We start from the raw sequence: 21,870 nt of genomic DNA, 5'->3' as shown, positions 1-21,870 counted from the left end.
CGGAGCCGGCATTCTGTAAATCCCCATTCCTGTGGAGTCCCATAGGACTCCACGGGAATGGGGAAGTGGAAACACTGACACCATGTGATAATGATGCCGGTGTTTCTGCGGCCGGTGGCGTTACGCCTGCCAGGTCAGACCTGGCGGGGGTGTAACACCACACGGCCACAGTACTTATAGTTAGCCGGTCGGGAAAACGGTGCCAGTACGGTTTTATCGGCACCGTTATATCCAGACTGGCTAACTTGTAATGAGGCCACTGTTTCTAAATGCCCATTATAATCGCCTTGCAAGGAGTTCCCATGGCTGCTTATGGTCCAATCTGTCATTGGATTCACTGTGCAATACTACACTTCGTTATCAATAATGTGGCTCTTTACAGATTCACTGAGTGCAGACTCCCCTGCACTGGACTTAAATGTATCCAAGCTACTGTTCTTCAGATCAAACTGTGAAGTTGTCACTACCCCCAGTGCCTTTACTGGAAAATGAATATCAATACATTTTGCAGGATCATTTTTTCACCACTCTGTATGTTTGTACATTGTCTATTATAGTCTTAATAATAAAAAAATGACCATTCCTATATTGTAACAGTATTTTCGATTTTTCATATTCAATGTATGTCTTCTGCTTCTTTTAATTGTTGCACCAATGTCATCCCTTGCTGTTTTTGAATATTGTTACATTGATTTCTTCCAACACGTGCACGTGTTTCTAGATTGCTTCTTCCTCAGGGAATATTCTTTATATTCACTGTGCCAGTCTAAATGGAGGATCAATCTGTGTTTTACGCAGATTTGTAGTTCAAAGTCCTGTTCTCAGGCCGTTCATTTAGGATTTACATTCTTGATATCTTCATTGCTAGTCACGTTTCTGTGCTGTTGTGTTCACAAAGTGTAGCGCTTCAGCTGAGCCTTTCATCACACCAGCTGATAAGGAAAGAAGATACCAATTACCAAATTAACTCAATGAACCTTCTCAACAAGTGGACCTGCACGTGTTAATGAAGCAATTAGTAAACATACAACAGCACCAAAAAAAAGCTCTTGGGAATTCAGATTTCAGGAATGCAAATCCAGATTTAAAGCAATAGTGCACTCAAAAATGTTATTGACCCGCTCGTTCAAGCAAGTCGTTAAAAGCATACGGTGATCGATGTAAAAATGTTTCCTATGCCTCTTACCTTAGTTTTCCTCACTTGGACACATGCGAAAACCATGTGTTGGGTGCAACCATCTTGTACTAATCTTATCCGTGGATCGATTGCCCTAAATTCAAGTGCGCTCACAGCAATAAATCAAAACACTCGCCCCTGAAGCTGACATCCCTTGTCCCAATGATCAGCGCCACCTTTTTTCATTAAGTTCGTGGCCAGCGTAGCCCAATGTGCAACGTCATCACCCACGCACCCAGAAACAGGAAGATAAACATAAGATAAACACAGACATCCTCACACAGAGCTTACCTTCTCTGGCTTGCCCTAAATAGCATTTGTGTATAGATTATTTCAATAATACATCGACAATAGTCTGCAATGTTGCAAGTGCTTTTATTTTTCAAAGAATGTTCACAAGAAATTATAAACTCCAGGAAACAAACGATTTAAAAAATTTTCAGGTAAATTAGATCTGCCGACCATCGCATGACTTCTTTAGCTATGCAGATTACGATGACATTTCAGTAGCCTTTCTTTATATTAATATAACAAGTTACTGTACAACTCATAACTGTTTGAAACCTAATCATAAGCGTAACACAACCAATATTTAACACACAAATGAAAACAAGGTGTAGTACTTGAGACTACGAATTGCATACAATTTGAATGCTGTGAAGTAAGGATAGCTCCCAATCAGATGGAGAACCACATGGAGAAAACAAAGAACAAACATAGCAACCATTTAGCTGGAACCCTGGACAGATGTCATTATAACGAGGCTTGCAAGATTACAGTTCGAAAAGTGATCACAGTGCACACGGACAATGTTTACCCCACCGTCAATTAGTTATTATGCATACAGCACCCTACTCATTTTTAATCCCAATAACAATTTCATGTAAACTTGAATTTACATAATTTCTGGAAATTCCATTGTCCGTTTCTGTCGATGAGCAACCGCTCTGTACCATGTATCACACACTTTCACACTAACTTGGTGGTACATGTCCGCTCTCAATATATTGAAACATATCTTTTTTCTTTCTATTCCCCACAATGTATGTCCTTCGGCAATTGCTGCCTAGCATTCAAGGCCTAATTACAATAAGGCACTTGTCCTATTCAAAGGCAGAGATGTTTAGCTTTCTATTTCGGCTACGAATGTGGGGGAAAAAAATGAAAAGGCATTGATGCGGTCCAGTGTTTCTGAACTGGAAGGACAGCTTGAAACATCCATGTAAAGATACTTTACACCATGTTACCGTATCAACATTCACGATTTGTGTGTGTTGGTGCAACGCACAAGTGTTTATCAGCCCTCAAAGGAAATTCCAAATAAAGCTAAACTCACCCTCCTCCAAAACTGTTTCATACAACCCAGCGGATTACCTGTTGATGGAGTAGCCGGCTCTAGCATATTATCATGTCTTTCGCAATTTAACTTGTGAGAGTAAGATAGACCTTAGCATTAGCTACATGGAGAGATTATCCCAGCGTACACACGCTGCAATCTATAGATGGATGCGCAAAAAACAATTGTAGCCTTCCGCCCCTATTTAATACTGTTATGTACACTGGCTTAGCAATGAACGCTGCATGTTCAGACGCTGTGTGTGATGTTATTACTGGTGCTGTGGCCTTCCAAAAGGCGCCTGGGTCAGCCTTCTCTGTAACCATCATGCAAGACAGGTGACATAGCACATGCCTGAGCAGTGTGTCAACATGTTTTTAAAATGGCAGTAGCTGGGGAAAGTGCATGATCGTGCAGCTGAATGACAAAATTATTATTGGGATGTCTGTTTCAAGACAGGAATGGGCATGAGGCGTTGAAGAATTGATTCCCACTACTCGAGTACGGTGTGCCCTTGGCGTCAGATCAGTTTTCAGAATGCTGAGCAAACCTGGGTGGCACAGGATAACAAAGCCAACATTGAATGTCTCTGACTGTCTGTCTGCTATCCCGGAGCGGTGTGACTCCAATGATCACACCTTCATCCACATGCTCACTGTGTCGAGAGCACTGGTTCTGTCTATGCCTTTCCAAAGGCACCAAGATTCACTCTGTCATGAGAGAACTTTCGTGATTTATTTTTTCCTGTAAGAAATCACAGATTAGAATGAAGTGGACAAGATATGTGAATGATCTAGTGAAACTCCAATACTAGGCACATCATAAACCAGTAACTCTGATGCAGGATATGACATTTAAAATAGGGGAGTTTGACCAAGGCGTGTAATATTCAATGACAGTTTCTTTTGAATTCAAATTGAATTTTTTTACATTCATGATTTACCATTTTTACCACCTTCAGATGTGTATGTGAACGCATTTTACAGAGAGCTACAAATCATTTGAATCTAGAACTACGCATTACGACAAGTTCGGATTTTGGAGGACAAGGCTGGTTTGCAATGTACTGTCCATTGACATCTGTTCAATGTTCCAAGCATGACTAATAGCAGGGAATACGAATTCCCTTTGGTATTTGTAGTATTGAGTTTTAGCAAGGAACTCAAGACCCACAAACTGACAAAAACTGGAAATATTGCTGAAAGTCGATCCACTGAACAGTAATGCTGCTGAACAAAGTAGATTCCCAGCTGGCACTTTGCCGAGCATCGGTTGAGCAGACCATGTAAATGTATTATGGAGGCTGATACAGGTTGCTTTGATTTCCAGGTTGGGGCCTTGTAATATTCGACACACATTCACCAATGGCTCCCTGCATATCTTGGCCTCGATTGTATGTTCACATTTGAGCATGTGTACAATCTCTATCAGGCAGCTATTAAACACAATGTACTTTTGCTCCTTTAGTAGCAAATCGTCCTGCAGTACTGATTTTTGTGAGTCGACTGTGGTGGACAAATCCTCAGGACTTTGCAAACTGAAGTCGAGATCTTGTGTAAGATCATCGGTCAATTTCGTTGAAGCTTCAACCTCTGTCAGTTCATGATGTGATAATTCAACATGAATTGGAGAAACAGCTAACTTTGAATGTTTTTTTGGTAGAACATTTTTAGCAGGTGTAGATTGTGAGAATGGGTCGGCAAGCAGTTGCAATGCATCATCACTTTCTTAATTTTCATGTGTTCGACCCGGCACAAAGTAGCAATGGTCCAGGCTGACTTTGTAAGGGTTGCATGTGAAATTCCATTCATTTTCCGGACACTGGACAAATGCATCACTAGTCTGGTGACTGTGCCACACTGCGTCTGAGATATTAGTTGCTCCAATGTGAAATCTGTTTGGCAAGTGACATATTTCCTTTCAAGCGAGTTCTGCGAATTTATACTCCTCTTAATTCTGGGCTTCTAAAAGAATAAATAGAAGAAGATGCTGAATGTATTGCACACATACAGAATATACGATGTTGCAACTAAAATCCTAGAAACACTAAAACATCTGCTCAAAAGCTTGTGCAAAACAAACTGGTATGTTCTTCACCCTTGTTTTCTTGATTTGCATTGAAACAGTGGCCTTCTCTTTGCAGACGGCGACATCAATCTGCAAAAAACATTTTTATATGGTTTTAATACAGCAAATTTATTTTCAAAGCAAATAAACAGAAGTACATATCTACAAATCGCAAACAATTAGACGGACTGGAAAAGATAGCCACATAATGAAAATGTATTCAGAATGCAATGTGATGCCCAATTTCACTTCATAAATGTATAGCTCGGTTGCATGCACCTGTTAGGGTGAATTCTCCAGAATGGCTAATTTCCCTTACCTACTGAGTCACTCAGCAGCTTTGCTGGATTTCAAGGATTTATTTTTTCACCTGGTAAGAGTGAGCATTTTTTTCCCACTCTTACATGTGTTTGTGGCTATGTGTTGTACACTTTTTATGTGTTCATGGACTGTGGAGCCTCACCTACTTATAGGGCATCATCTTTTTACTGTGTGTCACGCAGCACCTTTAGTGCAGTGACACAGGGTTGTCTTTTTTTAGACTTCCCAACTCAGACTCAATTTTCTGGGACTGACTACTGTCTCCCAGAACATGTAAAGTTGCCATTGACTTTATTTAGTCTTTTTAAATTCACAGACCCAGTACAAACTATCTTCCATAGAGTAATGGAAAGGATTAATAGTTATCCGTTTTGTCTGTCTCTCATGGAACATTATTTCGTTCCACTTTCTTTAAGATTTGGCTGGTGGCAGTGGTATCTACCATTTTTTTCCTACCGCGGTCTATGAAAAAAGCATTAGTACTGTTTTAGGCTAAATTAGTAGCCTCGAACTTTAATCCGCTGGACCCCTTTTATTTTATTTCGGTTCCGGCTAGGCTTATTCGCCATTTCTTTTTGTAAAGGACTTTCTCGTGTTTTACTCTGCACGCCAAACCAGGTTTGGTTCCTTTGTTCGCTGTCCTTTGGCGGGCTTCTGCACAGAAGCCCTTCTTAGGCGCCTGAATGTCATAGCGGGACAGGATGTGAGGAAGGGGTTTGAGACTCCCTGCACAGGGTCTCCTTGGAGACCCATGTCGCACTCTGTATGATTGGCTGTGGTGACTGTCCCGCCAGGACAGCCACCCTGCTGTGTGATTGACAGCCAAGCTGTGCAAATGAGGGAAAACTGCATAAAAAGTAGGTCTCTGGGACTTGGAAGGCAGAGTCACCACTGGATCGAGAGAACCGAAGAGAAGCTGAAAGAAGAGGACCACTACCATGACTGAACCTCCCGGTGAAGCCCTGCTGTGGGTCCGAATCTCCAAACTTCGACGACAGAGAAGATCTGCAAGGAATATTCTTCCCTTGTGCTGGTGGGACCAACCAGTTTGCCAAACTCCAAGCCAGGCCTCCCTCCTCTGGTCGAATTTGCGGTGCACAGCTGCAGTGAACCGGATAGCCAGGAGGACTGGACCCTGCTTGGGTTTTAAGGAGCGCACCTTTTATTCGTCACTTTGCTCCGCTGCTGGTTTCTTCGCTGAGCAGTGCAGGACCCTCCAGTCTTCCTCCTTCGTGTCAGTCCGACAGTCGCTTCAGGAACCGTGAGCCTGCAGAAACTGCCAGGAACGTCTGCCTCAGCTACAGCATTCTTCTGCTCTAAAGGTACTGTGCTAACCCAGTTGTTCGTTCCGTCCGACCGCGGTGAAAGTGTTTGAAATCTTTCGCCAATCCGAGGACTTGTCCTTCTCTACTCTTTAAAGTAACTATTCTTCCGACCAACTTCGTTTCGAACTCTTGGCAAAGACATAACCGCAAACTACTCTGAACTGTGTGATCCTCTGCAAAGACTCTGGCTCATTGACTTTGGCTCAGGCCCCTTGATTGAATTTCCTCACCGTAGTTACCTTTTCTAGATTGCCCTGCTTACTTACTTGTTGGGGCTGCTTAATTTTTGCCTAACCTTGTCTTTCCCTCCCTTTTTAATTACTGGAGTGCCATTTTGCTCACACTTCATTTTGAGCTTAACTTGTCCAGAATCTATTGGGTGGTGTGTAGTATATTAAGAGTGTGATTTTCTGATACTTTACTTAAGTGAACTGTTTTACAAATGATGTGTAAATAAATGTATATTATTTTACTCAGAAACGTTGAGTCAGTATTTGCTTGAACCATAGTAAATTGCTGTCCTTTGTGTAACTTCTGATACTGCTCACTTTACTCTTGAGATAAGTCTGGCTGCTCAGCCATTGCTACCACTTTACTGTGTAGTACAGGCTTGTACCAAAGGTGAATTTGTACTGTCACTTGTAGTCTTAATTGTGTGTGGTGTTCCCAAAGGGTACTGCATATGATTCTGCGTAACAGTGGTCAGTCTGAATCACAAAAGTAGATCCATACAAGTATGGTCTAAACTTCTTCAGAGACCACACAATAGCAAAGCACTCACGTTCAATGCCTGCCCACCTTGTTTCTGGTTCTTTCAGCTTCCTGCTGATAAAGCAAATGGGGTGCTCCCTACCTTTCTCATCCAGTTGACTAAGGACTGCACCTATACCTGTATTCAATGCATCTGTTTGCACAATGAAGGTTTGGGTATAAGCAGGAGCTCTAGTGCTGTTTTTTGGCCTTCAAAGGCTTGAGTGCACTCCTCATTCCATCTGACCTTCTTAGGGAATTTTGGAGAGCAGATCACATTCAAGGGAGAAGCTATGGTCCCATAGTACTCTATGAAGTTTCTATAGTACCCAGTGAGATCTAGGAAGGCTCTCACCTGGGTTTGAGTAGTAGGGGTGGCCCAACTTTGTACAGCTTGTACTTTACTAGGCAATGGCCTGATTTCACCTCCTCCTACCTCATGTCCAAGGTAGACCACTTTGCTCTGACCAATTTGACATTTACTTGCCTTTATGGTCAGATGGGCCTGTTCAAGAGCCTGCAAAACACATCCTAAGTGGTCAACATGTTCTTTCCATGTAGGGCTGAACACTGCAATGTCATCCAAGTATGCTATGCACAAGTCCTCCATCCCATTCAGAACTTGATTAACCATCCTTTGGAATGTAGCTGGGGCATTATTTAATCCAAAAGGCATAACCTTAAACTGGTAGAGGCCTGCTGGGGTTGAGAATGAAAGATGGTCCATCTTTCAACCGGCTCAATTTTGCTATAGCTGAGTCTGAGATTGATGGAACTGCTGTCAGCACCTGAGAGTACGTTTTATTTTGCACCCGAGGATAAAATGCAGTAATTTTTCCTCATTAAGATGGAGCTTTAGATTTCTCAGCTAAAATGTTTGATAAAACATCCTTATCTAATGGAGTCTTGTCACCAGGTTGTAACGCTTTTCTCATATTTATTTAATAAAACACGGTGGAACTATGAATTCCTTAAAGGAATGGTTCGGTCAGAAATTTTTATTGTCCCTATGGGTCGGCCATGTGTTTTTAGCCTAAATCGGTCGATCGTAGAAAAATTTCCTATGGACCTTACCCGAGTTTTCATCCACTAAACACACGCGAAATCAGGCTGCTGGGTGCCGCCATTTTGTGATAATCTTATCACTTGCCGCATCGCCCTGGCTGACCTGCTTTTGCGGCACTAAATCATATCCCCAAGCCCCTGAGCGTAACATCAACAAAGCATTCATATTCCCGCCTCTCTCCGTGACGTTACTGGGCTGCGTAGCCAAACGCACCCAGTCGTCTTCTACGCGACTTCACACAGAACCTGGAAACCAACACAGATCATCTCACAACACAGCGCGCAACAATTCAGAATATGAAACTGTAGTTTAAAATCAAACAGCAAGATTGTACATTTGGTAAAGTACATTTATTTGACATTAAATGTTTAGAGAATATTCTGCAATTGGCATATTAAATCGGAATGGACATTTTTTTCTTTGCTCTCGATCCGCAAATCCGCAAAAGTTCATCGTGAGTCACGCGCTGTTCCTTTATGGTACACAGGGTGTTGGTTTTCGATAAAAGAAGCACTTCGGTCACACAGTGAATTGCAAGGCTGTTCCATCAACTAGGCACTAGACCACCATAAAGGTTGATATGTTGCTTCTAGCCGCTAGTACTGCGTAAGGGCATATGGGCCCTTGGCGATCGTCCCATAAAATAGTCAAGGTAGTGCAGTTGTTGACAAGAAGCTGCACCTGGCAGTTAAAAAACCGTTGGCTGGGGTCTGGAATAGATGACAATCGCAGTATGGTAGGATGCACCTGTTTTCAAAACATACAAATTGAAGTTAGTCTCACCAGCCGATCTTTATTACAATTATTCATTTTATTTATTAGGGCCGAGGTGAAACTATTTGCTTGCAAGGCTAGTGCAATGGAGTATGTTCAGCTCTAAAAGTAATGCGAAAACTGAGGAAAGAAATCGAGATCAACACACAATGTAATGATTTATTAGCGTTGAACCACTGAGAAACGACTGTTTGTCTACATGCATGTCGAATGGGGACATGCATGCCCATGTGCCCGGTAGAAAGACAATCACACAAATGTTTTACTTGCTCTTCATTATAATATGCCACACAGAACGAACAAGTACAACTTAACCTGGCTTTAACGGTACGCTATTGGTATTATATTCCGGTATAAAATCGTCTAAAGAGTTACTTACATTATATTTGCCATTTCCATTGTCTCGGCGTAATGCAGTCCGTAAACACCACTCTGTTTGTGCCAACGATTTTTCTTATACTGAACTAACATGAAACTCAGTCTAGTTTCAGAATTTTCATCCTTATCGTCTCTTACGTTATTGCACCCCTCCTTCAAATCAAGTCCTTTAGGCATGGTCCCTGTCTCTCAAGGTAAAAAAACAATAGAACCTTATACTGCCAGTGCGAGTCGTGGGCCTCTCCAGCCCGCGAGCAAAAAATCAAAGCTGGTGACCTTCACTCTGAATGAGCATACATTCTTACTTTGCAAAATCCCGTGTAAAGCCATCCGTGAGAACTTGAATTTTCGACTCCATCTTTGTACTAGGCCTCACTGTGCTAACGTGAACTGGCTTCTCTCCCATCTGCAACGCCTCGCTTAGCACGCTCCAAGTCCCCCACCTTTGTCCTCGTTGTCCGCTACCTTTGCAGCCCTAGAGAACCAAAACTATGGAGACATTGACTTTTTGAGGGAAGGTGAGGAAAGGAAGAGGACTCTGAGGAGTTCAAGCTGAAAGTGAGATTTATTGTTTGTTTGTTTGTTTTATTATTTGTAATGCGCAAGCCTCCCCTCAGGTAACAGTGCGCAGCATTTACATGAGATTGCGAAGTTTAGTTACAACAACAAAAATATATACATACACATATGGACAATGTCAGCGATATGAGGTGAATAGAGAGAGAAGTCAAAGATGACACCCAGGTTGTTCGCCACTCAGGATGGTGAAGGGAGGGGTTAGGGTTAGCATACTTTATATGTACACTGTACAATAACATTTTTTTCAAAAAGACATCAGATTATAATCATTTATACTGGGATTTGTACTTCTCAACGAGCTCTGCTTTGGAGGGACATGGCACAGTGGCAATGTTTAGTGGCAATGTATCTGTGCTCTGCACATAATCGCTCAAAATTCCATGTGTGTGCATCTCCAGTACATTAACAATAAGGCCTTTAACAAAGTCGAATTTCATTTCCTCATATACTGGTTTGACCACCCATTTTTTACTTTTTTTTGTAAAGGCCGTAGTGTAGCGAAGCATCCCTACATTTCCCGTAGTCCTAGATTGTTCACGGCCCACATTCTCGTTATGTGCAAAGACCGCTAGTAGAGTCCTATGTTTCATGCCTTGTATGCCGAAATGCAATTGCTTTGGCCTGTACTTTAGGCACATATTGTGGAACAACTCCAAACCTCCCGTGTGACAGAATTCTGTCAGTCCCCTCAAATCTCTTGATAGAGTTTTATCAAACGCAATCTTCTCAATGGCTTTGTGTGTAAGTGAAGATGGAATCAACCACTTCTTCTTCCGTGCCTCCTCTGGGGACAAATGGCCATGTTCACATTGGTGGAAATGTTGGTTTTCTGTCCAGCGGTGAACGTTGGTACAGTGGTGCATTATTGACCGGCATTTTTCAAGTAGAATTTCCACAGACCCTTCACATGTTTTGGAGCACCACCAAAGATGGTTGCTGATAGACTGGGACCACTGTGAAATACTTTCCAAACCTTTATTTTTCCCTGCAGCTGAGATTTTCTTATTGATTGATTTAGCAAGATGCCATACGTCAAATTGATGTTTAATATTTCAGAACTGCTCTCTCATTGTCTTGGCTATTGAAACGTGTCTGTCCGTAGCTATGAGGTCGATGTGCATTCCCCTCGATTGTAGATATTCCAATGATTTTATAAATCCAAGTTTCTCCATGGCCACTGAGGATTTACATTGGGACACCTGCACAACCACCAAACTCACAATTTTCTTACTTTCCATGTCTTGAAAGTGATAGGTGCAGTACTTGGCTGAAAATCCAGGGCTGTCGCACTGTCCATCGCCGGCTAGCCTGAACCGTTTGCCTGTGAATGTACTTTCTATTGACAATTGTTCAATTTTCCAAGCTGCACTAATGGCCGGAAATAGATAATCATGTTGGAATTTGTAATACTGAGTTTTAGAAATGAAATGGACTCCCACAAACTGAAAGAAACACTCTAACTTTCTAAAACTGGACCCACTAAAAAGTGAGCCAGCTGCACACACTAGATTGCCTGTTGGCAGTTTCCCCAGCATCGGTTGTGCAGACCATGAGAACGTATGATGTACTGTACAGGTGGCATGTATTTTGAGGTTACTGCCTTTTGTTTGATGAGTCACATTCATCAATGGCTTCCCACATACTTCCCCTCTAACTGAATGCCCACATTTCAGCATACTTATAATATCCATCAAACAACTGTCAAATACTATGTTTTTGGCATCTTTCATTAGACTGACATCCTGCATCACAGTTGTTTCGGACTGGACCGTTGTGGACATATCAGCCAAATTGAAACTAATATCAGTGATATCATGTTCTGATGCGTCAGTGAATAGTGCTGCTGGTTCATTCTCTGTCATTTCAACATCTGTTACTTGAACATTGATGGGAGAACACAACAATGTCGACAGCTTTTTCGGTGGCATTTGTTTGGCGGGTGTAGATTGTGTGAATTGATCTGCGACTAATTCAGAGCTATCTTCAATAAATTCAGTATCATCTTCTTGTGGTGGTGCAGTCGCACTGTAGCAATGGTCCAAAAAAACTTTGCTGGATTCTCCGGACACATTCAATTCATGTTCTGGCCATTGGACAAATGCATCTCGAGCCTGAACACGCTGCGCCTCAATTAATAGTTCCTCTATAGTGTAAATGGTTTGGCAAGCAACATCTCTCATTTGTTTCACTGTCTGTGTATGTATAGTTCGTACACCCACGGGCAACTAGAGGACAGATTGGAAAAGGGATGTTCAGTTTAAATCCAACATACAGTATTGTACAATTGACAGTAAAAAAAAACATTTTTTGTGTATAGGCGCGTTACAAATGCCATATCATATCATATCATATCATATCATAATATAGTCCCCAGCACAAAACAATTTCTGAAAATATGAACTGTTTGTAACTAACCTTATTTTTGTTTCTTTTCTTTGCAACTTTCTTGACTTTCTTCAAAATCTGCACGCTGTCGCTCCGACTCGTATCCGCATGTCTCCCCTTCCTCTTGCACTGCAACGACTATAATTTCGGGATCCGCATAGACAGCACGGAATGACGTTCCATCGACTCCCTGAAACATAGTACTTTCATTAGTAAGGATTACAATATTGAAAACATATCTGTCACGTCTCCCAATAGGCCCATTACTAGGCAACCCACTAGGCAACCCAATAGGCAACCCACTAGGCAACCCATGATCAGTCCACATTTACCTGGCACATTTCTTACTGCACATTAGGGCACCAGGAAACGACCTTCTGTTGAACACTGGAGAAGGATGACTGGTTTTCCAGGTGTTTTCCGACCTTCATTGTCCTGGCAACTCCCGTGGAAAATCTCGTATACCTTACAGCACCGCCGAGGAACACGGCTATTCACGCGTCAAGTGAGATGAACTGCTGTCAATCACGTTTATCCTTTGTCATCACGTGATTTGACGCGTTTCTGCATCATGTGACTACAACGAAACATTCAAAAGCGCCGGAAACCATGTTGGCAGCGCTTCTCAGCTGCTTCTCGTAAGGACTGTTTGGCGTTATTGTTTTCATCAAGGATTCATTGGCTCTACGACCACGGACTGTTTTTTGGATACTCTACTTCTTCCTGGCTTCATCTGTTACCTTTGCCCTGGAACATTTCTTGCTTGGTTCTAAAGGTATTCGACCCTGCACCTTCTTCACGGATTGCTCAAACGAACTATCCCTTGCTTGGATCTTGTGCTTTGAACTGGTTTTGACCCCATTACGTGTTTTTGAACTCCTCTTTTGGACTCTTGTTGTCAACCTGCCCAGGTGTGGAATTGCCAGCCTAGCCTCTCTGAAACCCGACCCACTGTCTCTGCTGATTGCCCCTATTGCATTACAACCTGGCCCACAGTACACCTAGGTAAGCCTTGCTTCAATCAATTCCTTATTACTGTGTCCATATTGCATTAGTGTGATAACCGTCTATTGCCTTACAGCGGTCAAAGGGGTTCTTCCGGCGTTTCCTGGTTCCAGTCGATGGCTCACTACACCTGTGGCCTCAAAGATTGCACATACAGTTTTTGGTCATTCTGTCTGTGTGGTACTTGGGGACGGAGGTATTCAATAATCGGCACGACCATCAAGATCAGAACAATAACACACACTTGGGTTCGACGACACAGGTACATATCAATGGCTAACCACGAATGAAACATTGTGTAGAACAATCAAACGACAAGTATTCGAGCTCTGATGATCTAGTTCGATGGAACTTTCAGTATCCATACCTCTGGCTCCGCATAGACTGCCATGAATGATTTTATTGGAGAGGATGCTTCAGCAACTCCCTGAAACACAGTACTTGCATTAGTATGGTTTTCAATATTGTAAACAGAACATAAACTTTGTGACGACGTCAACGGTACATATAAATAGATAACCACAAATGAACCATTGTCTAAAAGAATTAATGGATATCTAAATATGATCCGATTTTCTCGATCGATGGAACTGTCAACACCCATACATCTGCATCAACTACAAGAGATGTTGTGATTGTAGAGGAAGCTCTGTCATCTCCCTGAAACACAGTACTTGCGTTAATAAGGAAGAAAGTATAGCAAATGGAATCACGTTATATGATCTCGCTCGATGGAACTGTCACTATCCATACCTCGTGCTGCTGAAGAATATCTAGGGATGTTGTAAATGTAGTGCGCACTTCTGAAAGCTGTTGCACCGAATCGTATATGCATGCTTCCACTTCCTCTGGAATTACTTGAATGTCAGGCTCCATCAACTCCCTGAAACATAGTACTTGCATTAGTATGGATTACAATATTGAAAACATAACACACACTTGGGGTCGACGACACAGGTACATATCAATGGCTAACCACGAATGAAACCTTGTGTAGAACAATCACACAAGTATACAAGATCTGATGATCTCGTTCGATGGAACTGTCAGTATCCATACCTCATGCTGCAGAAGAACATCAAGGGATGTTGTACATGTAGTGCACACTTCTGAAAGCTGTTGCACCGACTCGTATCTGCATGCTTCCCCTTCCTCTTGCGCTGCAACGACTATAATTTCTGGATCTGCATAGACAGCACCGAATGACGCTCCATCGACTCCCTGAAACATAGCATTTGCATTAGTAAGGATTACAATATTGAAAACATAACACACACTTGGGGTCGACGACACAGGTACATATCAATGGCTAACCACGAATTAAACATTGTGTAAAACAATCACGCTACAAGTATACAAGATCTGATGATCTCGCTCGATGGAACTGTCAATATCCATTCCTCGTGCTGCTGAAGAACATCAAGGGATGTTGTCAATGTGGTGGACGCTTCAGCATCTCCCTGAAAGACAGTGCTTGCATTAGTATGGATAACAATAATTATAACTGAAAACAAACACTAGGGGACGACAACTATGGTGTATATCAATTGGAAAGCACTAACAAAACATTTGGTAAAATAATTACACGATACGTAAAAACTATTATAGAAAAAGCATAAAACAAGTCTGTAGCGGAATAGCTAAGTAAGATTACCTGATACGCGCTAGAAGTGGTTGATAACTGCAGGCACGACACGGATGGAGAATCTTGTTACTTCATATTCAGTGGATAGTGAAGCAGTTGTAAAGGTAAATTATTGTTTTATAATGAAATGCCAATATTAAAAATTGCCATGTAAGGCGACAGAATACTTGAAAATAATGCTATTGAAAATGCGCAATATAGCACAATTATCTGTGCCCATAAATAGATTTTCTTTGAGGGTTATAAAATAAAAAAATTATGTATTGATAAATGTCATTATTCAAAAAGCTTTACACTAATATCAATATCGAAAGTATTACAAGGGATACAACACCTAAAATATCAATTAATCCATTCGGCTACCTACACACTACCGCAAGGCCTAAAGCTAAATCCGGAAACTTGACTCACCAGTGGCGGAATGTGGACGAATAGAGTGGGAATAGCGGTTGCGAGCAATTTTCATGTCGTTTGCTGTTTATTCTTCTTTGTTAACCAGGATGTGGCGTACATGTCCGAGGTAAAGTGCCGGCTGCAGATGCGGTATCGATCACCCCTCTTGTCCTCAAAGACTTTTTGGAATCTACTTTCAAGCTCTGACGGTGCATATCCGCAATATCGGACCCATTCTCTTGTCCGATCTACAGTCTTAGGGAATACATGCATTGCAGTGCCTTCAGATTTATCATCGGTCTTCGAAGGGCAACCGCTAATCGAACAGGCAGGCATTGTTGAAAATTCTGAAAAGTAAAGATCAACATTATTACAAATTCTTGATGAATGAAAATGTGATCAAAAAGTAAATGAACCATACAATGTTCAATGCAAGGTTGACATGCGACTCGTCCCTTGGATGTACTGTCTTGCACGAAAAGGAAACATGCTTACATTAGAGACAGGGCCCGCGAAGTATGCAATTCAATGTCAATTGACACAGATGAAAATAATAGATCTATTGATAACATAACAATTGAAACTCAAGTCAATAGCAATGAGACCAATGAACATAGCACTATTGAGTACGCTACTCGCAAATAGATAGAAATTTAAAAATGACCGAAATATGATTAGGATACATGGCCTTACCTTGACCAACAAACATTTAGATTCAGCAAGCTGAGTAGTTCGTTGTCGGAGTACAGGGAGATGTTCACAGGTAGCACACTGACGAGTTTGCTCGAATCGGTCACAGAAGTTCACAGATAGCACGACGACGAGCAGATTAGCATCGATCTCAATGGTTCTCAGGTAGCACGTTCACGAGTTGACTTGCAAAGCACAAAGATGTTCTCATGAGAAATATCAAGTGGTTTATAAAGTATTAGAAACAGGGGTGTTTTTGTTAATGAATGACGTGGATATGTCGTGGTATTATGTGGTTTGCAGGGGGGCGGCCAGCGTGAGGGGGGATGCTGGCCGGAGACACGGGGTATGAAGGTGGACATGGGAACAATGACCCATGCACGATAGACAACTTTGAAGTGTACATGGTGTTTGGCACCTTGGCCATTATCACCCCTGACAGCTCCCCTTGGCAGCGCTCATCCCCTGGTGCGAACTGCCTTTGATAGGGGGTGTGTGGATGGGGCGGTGGGTGTGCAGACAAAGCACAGGAAGACTCTTGAATGGAGACACACTTATGTGGATTGCAGGGGGGCGGCCAGCGTGAGGAGGGATGCTGGCCGGAAACACGGGGTCTGAAGGTGGACATCGGAACAATGACCCATGCACGATAGACATCTTTGAAGTGTACAGGGTGTTTGGCACCTTGGCCGTTATCACCCCTGACAGCTCCCCTTGGCAGCGCTCATCCCCTGGTGCGAACTGCCTTTGATAGGGGGTGTGAATGGGGCGGTGGGCGTGCAGACAAGGCACAGGAAGACTCTTTAATGGAGACACAATTATGTGGATTTCAGGGGGGTGGCCAGCGTGAGGGGGGATGCTGGCCAGAGACACGGAGTCTGAAGGTGGACATGGGAATAATGACCCATGCACGATAGACATCGTTGAAGTGTACATGGTGTTTGGCACCTTGGCCGTTATCACCCCTGACAGCTCCCCTTGGCAGCGCTCATCCCCTGGTGCGAACTGCCTTTGATAGGGGGGGTGTGGATGGGGCGGTGGGGTGCAGACAAAGCACAGGAAGACTCTTGAATGGAGACACACTTATGTGGATTGCAGGGGGGCGGCCAGCGTGAGGGGGGATGGTGGCCAGAGACACAGGGTCTGAAGGTGGACATGGGAACAATGACCCATGCACGATAGACAGCTTTGAAGTGTACATGGTGTTTGGCACCTTGGCCGTTATTGCCCCTGACAGCTCCCCTTGGCAGCGCTCATCCCCTGGTGCGAACTGCCTTTGATGGGGGGGTGGATGGGGCAGAGGGCGTGCAGACAAGGCACAGGAAGACTCTTGAATGGAGACCCACTTGATTCATTTAAAAAATCGAAACAACCGTTGTTAAAATATATGTTGTGTTTTATTTTGTTTCTTATTTTGATGGCACATTAATACTAAACATTACACATTGTACAGGTCAGGTTGCAGCACAGCGAGGGAAAATCCCCTGTACTGACCACTTTCACTTGGGAAAGTTTGTCTTATGGCACCAACGACACAGGCGGGTATTACTCTTCGAACGCGGTGTCCAAGCCTCCTGTGAAGCCACCATGTAAAGGAACGATAGGCCACCAGCCTGTACCACCTGTGAAAAAGAATGATACAGACTGTTTTAAAATGACAAAGATAAGTTTATTAAACCTTTGTTGTCAATGACAATTCTTGTAACTAATGGCATTCTGCTCGGACAAATGCTATCTAGACACTGCACAATATTGAACGACATTCATGCGTTACAATGATATGTGATGTAATTTTGAATATAGGAGACGACCATGAAAAAGTAGTGGCATAACTGACATCACAACCAGAGTATATTTACTCGTTACTCGGATTACGAGGACGAACAGTTGCGCGAAATTTGTGCATAAGCACCATCATTATCCTGAACACGGTCCGTGTGAGGCAGGCTGCCCTGAAGTCTGGCAGCCCGGTGATGCATTGCGGCCGTGGCTCACCTTCCGAAATGTAGGCCACGCATCCTGAGTTTTCACAGCAGCAGCAGTTCTCGTCCTCGGTTGGCATTAGCTCACACCGATTGCATCTACACCCGGTGGAAACACTGTCCATGCGACTAGGTACAGACTCTTCATCCGTTGATTCGTCCTGCCAACTGCCGTCCAAAGCCCCATCGTTTTCGCATGTTTCCCTTTCCAGTAGTTCTGCCTCGGTATACTCGGGCTCATACATGTAGGGCATTATTGTAGCCATTGTGTGGTACACAAACTAAAATAATTTATAGCGATGGTACAGGTATCTGTTCACACGGGCTACAAGCGGAAAAGGTAGCTGACCAGAGCACTGACGAGTCACAGAATACTCAAAGTAATACAGAGAGTGGAATGGAATCGAAAATGTGTTGTCAAACGATCTGTTTATACTTATTGAGTAAAGAGGCGTCCTGCCATTTCCATGGTGACACGTCATTAGCTGAAGCGCAGCGATTGTTGACACGAGACGTGCTTTGGCGTTGGGAAATGGGCGTTACGCGTCTGCTGATGACAGGCTCAGGGGCATGGGATATGATTTAGTGCTGCAAAAGCAGGTCAGCCAGGGCGATGCAGCAAGTGATAAGATTATCACAAAATGGCAGCGCCCAGCAGCCTGATTTCGCGTGTGTTTAGTGGACGAAAACTTGGGTAAGGTCCATAGGAAATTTTTCTACGATCGACTGATTTAGGCTTAAAAACACATGGCCGACCCGTAGGGACAATAAAAATTGCTGACCGAAACATTCCTTTAAGTAGCTTGCCAACTGTTCTCAGCTTGTTAATAGCACTTCTGCAATATCGACTTCTAAATCACTCCTATTAACGTCAATCACGTTCCGTTACCTTGGCTCCAAGAGCTCAGCTCTGCAGTCACCAAGGAAATAGTAAAAAAAAAAGAGGAAAACTCAGCTCAAAGGGTAACCTCCCCCCAGTTTCTGAGGTGAATACATAGTATTAGTTGCAGTGCGCTGGCTTGTCAAAGTCTTCCACGGAAGAATATGTGAGGAATAAAATGTTTCCATTGCAGACAGTCACAATCACTTGCTTATTTTGGAATCTGGCGTGTATATAGTACTCACCCTTCCACCAGTGGCATGAAATTCTGCACAACGGCCACAGAGTGCTCCCAACTCTGACGCCCGCTCCCCCAAACACTTAACACTCTGCTCACTCCGCTACGCTCCACAAAGTAGCACGTTTAAACGGAGTGTGCTCCTCCTCTTCCTCACACAGCGTAAAAAGTGTAGACAGACTCCAGCCAACAGCTCTCTTTCTGAAAATAGCAATGCTTCCCTGCAGACTCTCCTCACTCTCTGAGTGATATACACAGGTACGGTTAGTCAGGAAATATAGCAACCTGGGACCCAACATACAGCTCAATAAGTAAAAGATAAAATAAACACAATAAACCTACAGGCTGTGACTGGTACCAAAATAATCGAGATCTGTTTTTAAATTAAATGCAAAAAAGCACCATGTATTTTCCATTGGACAAAAAATGGCATTGGAAGAAGAAGACATAATGCACAAAAAACATGCCCTCCCATATATAAGCGTCCATGTATATGCATACTATAGTAGTGAAATGTATTGTATTTGTATTTATTTTGTATTTGTATTGGCCATTGTCCCAGAGGATCTCTTTTCCCTGGTACTAGCACCTGCCCCACCACTGCTTTTAGATCTCTATATGCCAACATCCGATTCACATCCAATCATGATCCATGAATGAGTCCATCTTTTTGATCTGCAGCACTGATTCCCATCACATAACTGTCCCTTGTGTGATGCAATGTGTTTCTCTTTCCAGATGTGCAATAACAGATGAAGGCGAGTGTGTCTACATTGGATCCAATGCTCTGCGAGTGTCTGGATGTTCGCTGATAAGACCATACATATGTAACAAGAAGCCATATCTCTGAAGGAGCTCAGCTGGAAATCAGAGGATGCAGAAGATGTGGGAATTCAGTAATGGGAATCAAAACTGTCTGAACTGAAAATCTTTGTGTTTCACTGAACATTTCGATTCCACTTAACTTTTTCTCCACGCACAGCTTTGCTCAAGCTCAGAGAGTGTTCCCAATGTAAATACACTAAGAAAGTTAAACCTGCTGTGGGATCCCTGACAGTAGTTGGTGCTGTGTGGCACAGATAACCCCCAGATACTGGCTGCAGACAACCTGCAAAACCCTACTGCAGATGCATGCCTTCCACTGGGACATGACCTGGCAGGGGTACAGCTGGTAGGGTTTTGTGAAAAGCATGCACCTCCGAGTTCATGTGTCGACCCCAATACAAATACTCCGACAGAGAAGGGTTTAAGTTAAATGTACATTTTGTAGCATATATTTTTTACTGCCTCATTCATTATTTTTGTTTTTTATTTGCATTTGGTTAAAAAATAAAACCTTAAGCACATAATCAGATAAACAGACATTAAAAAGAACAGCCAATAAAAATACACATATGTACATATATCAAGATAAAAAATACATTTCCTCTTCACGCCCTGCAGTGCTTACAATTACTTGAAACAGCAAAGATGTCTTTAGGGTGAGTAGAACATTTCATATAAGTAAAATGGTACAAAATTAGAATTTTAGTCTCACTAGAATTACGGCACTTTTCCTAGTATCTCTCTGCATATGTATCTCTCGCCATATGTAATAAAAGGTGGGTGCGTATACAATAGGTTCAGCACCATGTATGCAGCTTCAGAATTGGTCTGTTATAACGTTTTTCAATCTGGGTACAAGGGTAGTATAACTGCAAAGAATCAACAGTTCAATAATTGTACAGATGCTGGAACGCAAGGTAGATTGAGTTATCATAGAAGCTGGCTATATGTAGTGAATAGAATGCAGGCGAAGCGCCACTGTGTAGAAGCTGGATATCGGTGTCATGAATTTTAGTAAGCCAGAACCCATGAAGAGAAAAGGCGAGAATTGTCTCACAGCAAGAATAAGCTGGAAATCGTAAAGTTGCATGGCGAGGGTATCAAAACTGAAGCAGCCAAGGTCAGTTATCTATTCTTGAAAGGAGTGAACGTGCAAAGGATAAATCATCTCTTCGAAGGTGCAAAGAAAGAACATCGAGAGTGCCAAGTTTTATCCATTTAAGCCATTTAAAAACCTGCAAAATTGACCAAATCGTGGTCTCCTGTCACGTGAGCCGAGATGAAAATAGAGTTGAACTTGGAGCCCTAGAACAACGATAGTGAGTGCCTGCACTCCCATATATTCCCACAGACAAGGATACTTTGCAAGGCCAAGTTCAAAGACAATCTTCATGGCAGAAGGCTTGGGTGATGAGAGATGATGGGATAATTGGGTGGGTAGGTAAAGTCTAGTCCGCCTCCTTGCATCTGGGTCTGGGCTTGCGTGCTGCTAAGTGAACCGAATGTTCCAGACATGGTACAAGCGTGCCAACCAATTGTAGCAGGCCGTATAAAGAAGGTCCTTATTGTTTGAAGACCAATTGAAAACTGTGTACTTGACATGTTTTAGAGGTAGGCATATATTGTCCACCTGACAGTGGGCAGCCAATTACAATCCTAGCTCCTTTAGAAAGTGTTAGGTAAGATTTTCATAGAAATGGTAAATCTTCGTGACCTGTGTCAATCCCAGAACCTTTTTCTTTACTAGTGGGATATTTTTCCTTAATAACTCTGTGAGTGGAAACCTTTTTCCACCACCACAAATCTTTAACTCTTTTTATGGGGGTCATTTTTCAAAGTCTCCATAGTGCCTTTTTATAGTTATCCTCTTTAACAACTTATTGGTAATAAGGGCCTGTTGTTGCTGAGTTGCCCTAGGGGCTCCCCTTTTAACTTTCTTTTGCTAACCTTGGGAGAACTACAGTTCCCAAGGGCAGAAAGGATCTTTGGAATCCTTTTAAATTTTATTCTGTGAAGCCAGCACACCCCACCTTGTGTGGAGTGCTGGGGAGATA

At 42.7% G+C, this 21,870-nt stretch overlaps 1 protein-coding gene across 4 annotated transcripts in view; it reads left to right on the top strand.

The window, feature by feature from the left end:
- LOC138580185 (C-type lectin domain family 2 member L-like) overlaps positions 1-20,639 on the top strand; it is a 335,947-nt gene extending 315,308 nt beyond the window's left edge. For all 4 annotated transcript variants that reach the window (XM_069650514.1, XM_069650515.1, XM_069650517.1 and 1 more), the window contains one exon: positions 19,730-20,639. In XM_069650514.1, the coding sequence (XP_069506615.1) occupies positions 19,730-19,841 (112 nt within the window). In that variant the 3' untranslated portion in view covers positions 19,842-20,639. The remainder of the gene's footprint in view (positions 1-19,729) is intronic.
- The last annotated feature ends 1,231 nt before the right edge of the window (positions 20,640-21,870 follow it).

This window comes from Ambystoma mexicanum, chromosome 3p (assembly GCF_040938575.1).
Source record: "Ambystoma mexicanum isolate Mex_15411 chromosome 3p, UKY_AmexF1_1, whole genome shotgun sequence".
NCBI classification, from domain to species: domain Eukaryota; kingdom Metazoa; phylum Chordata; class Amphibia; order Caudata; family Ambystomatidae; genus Ambystoma; species Ambystoma mexicanum.
This window is presented reverse-complemented; position numbering and strand designations above follow the sequence as displayed.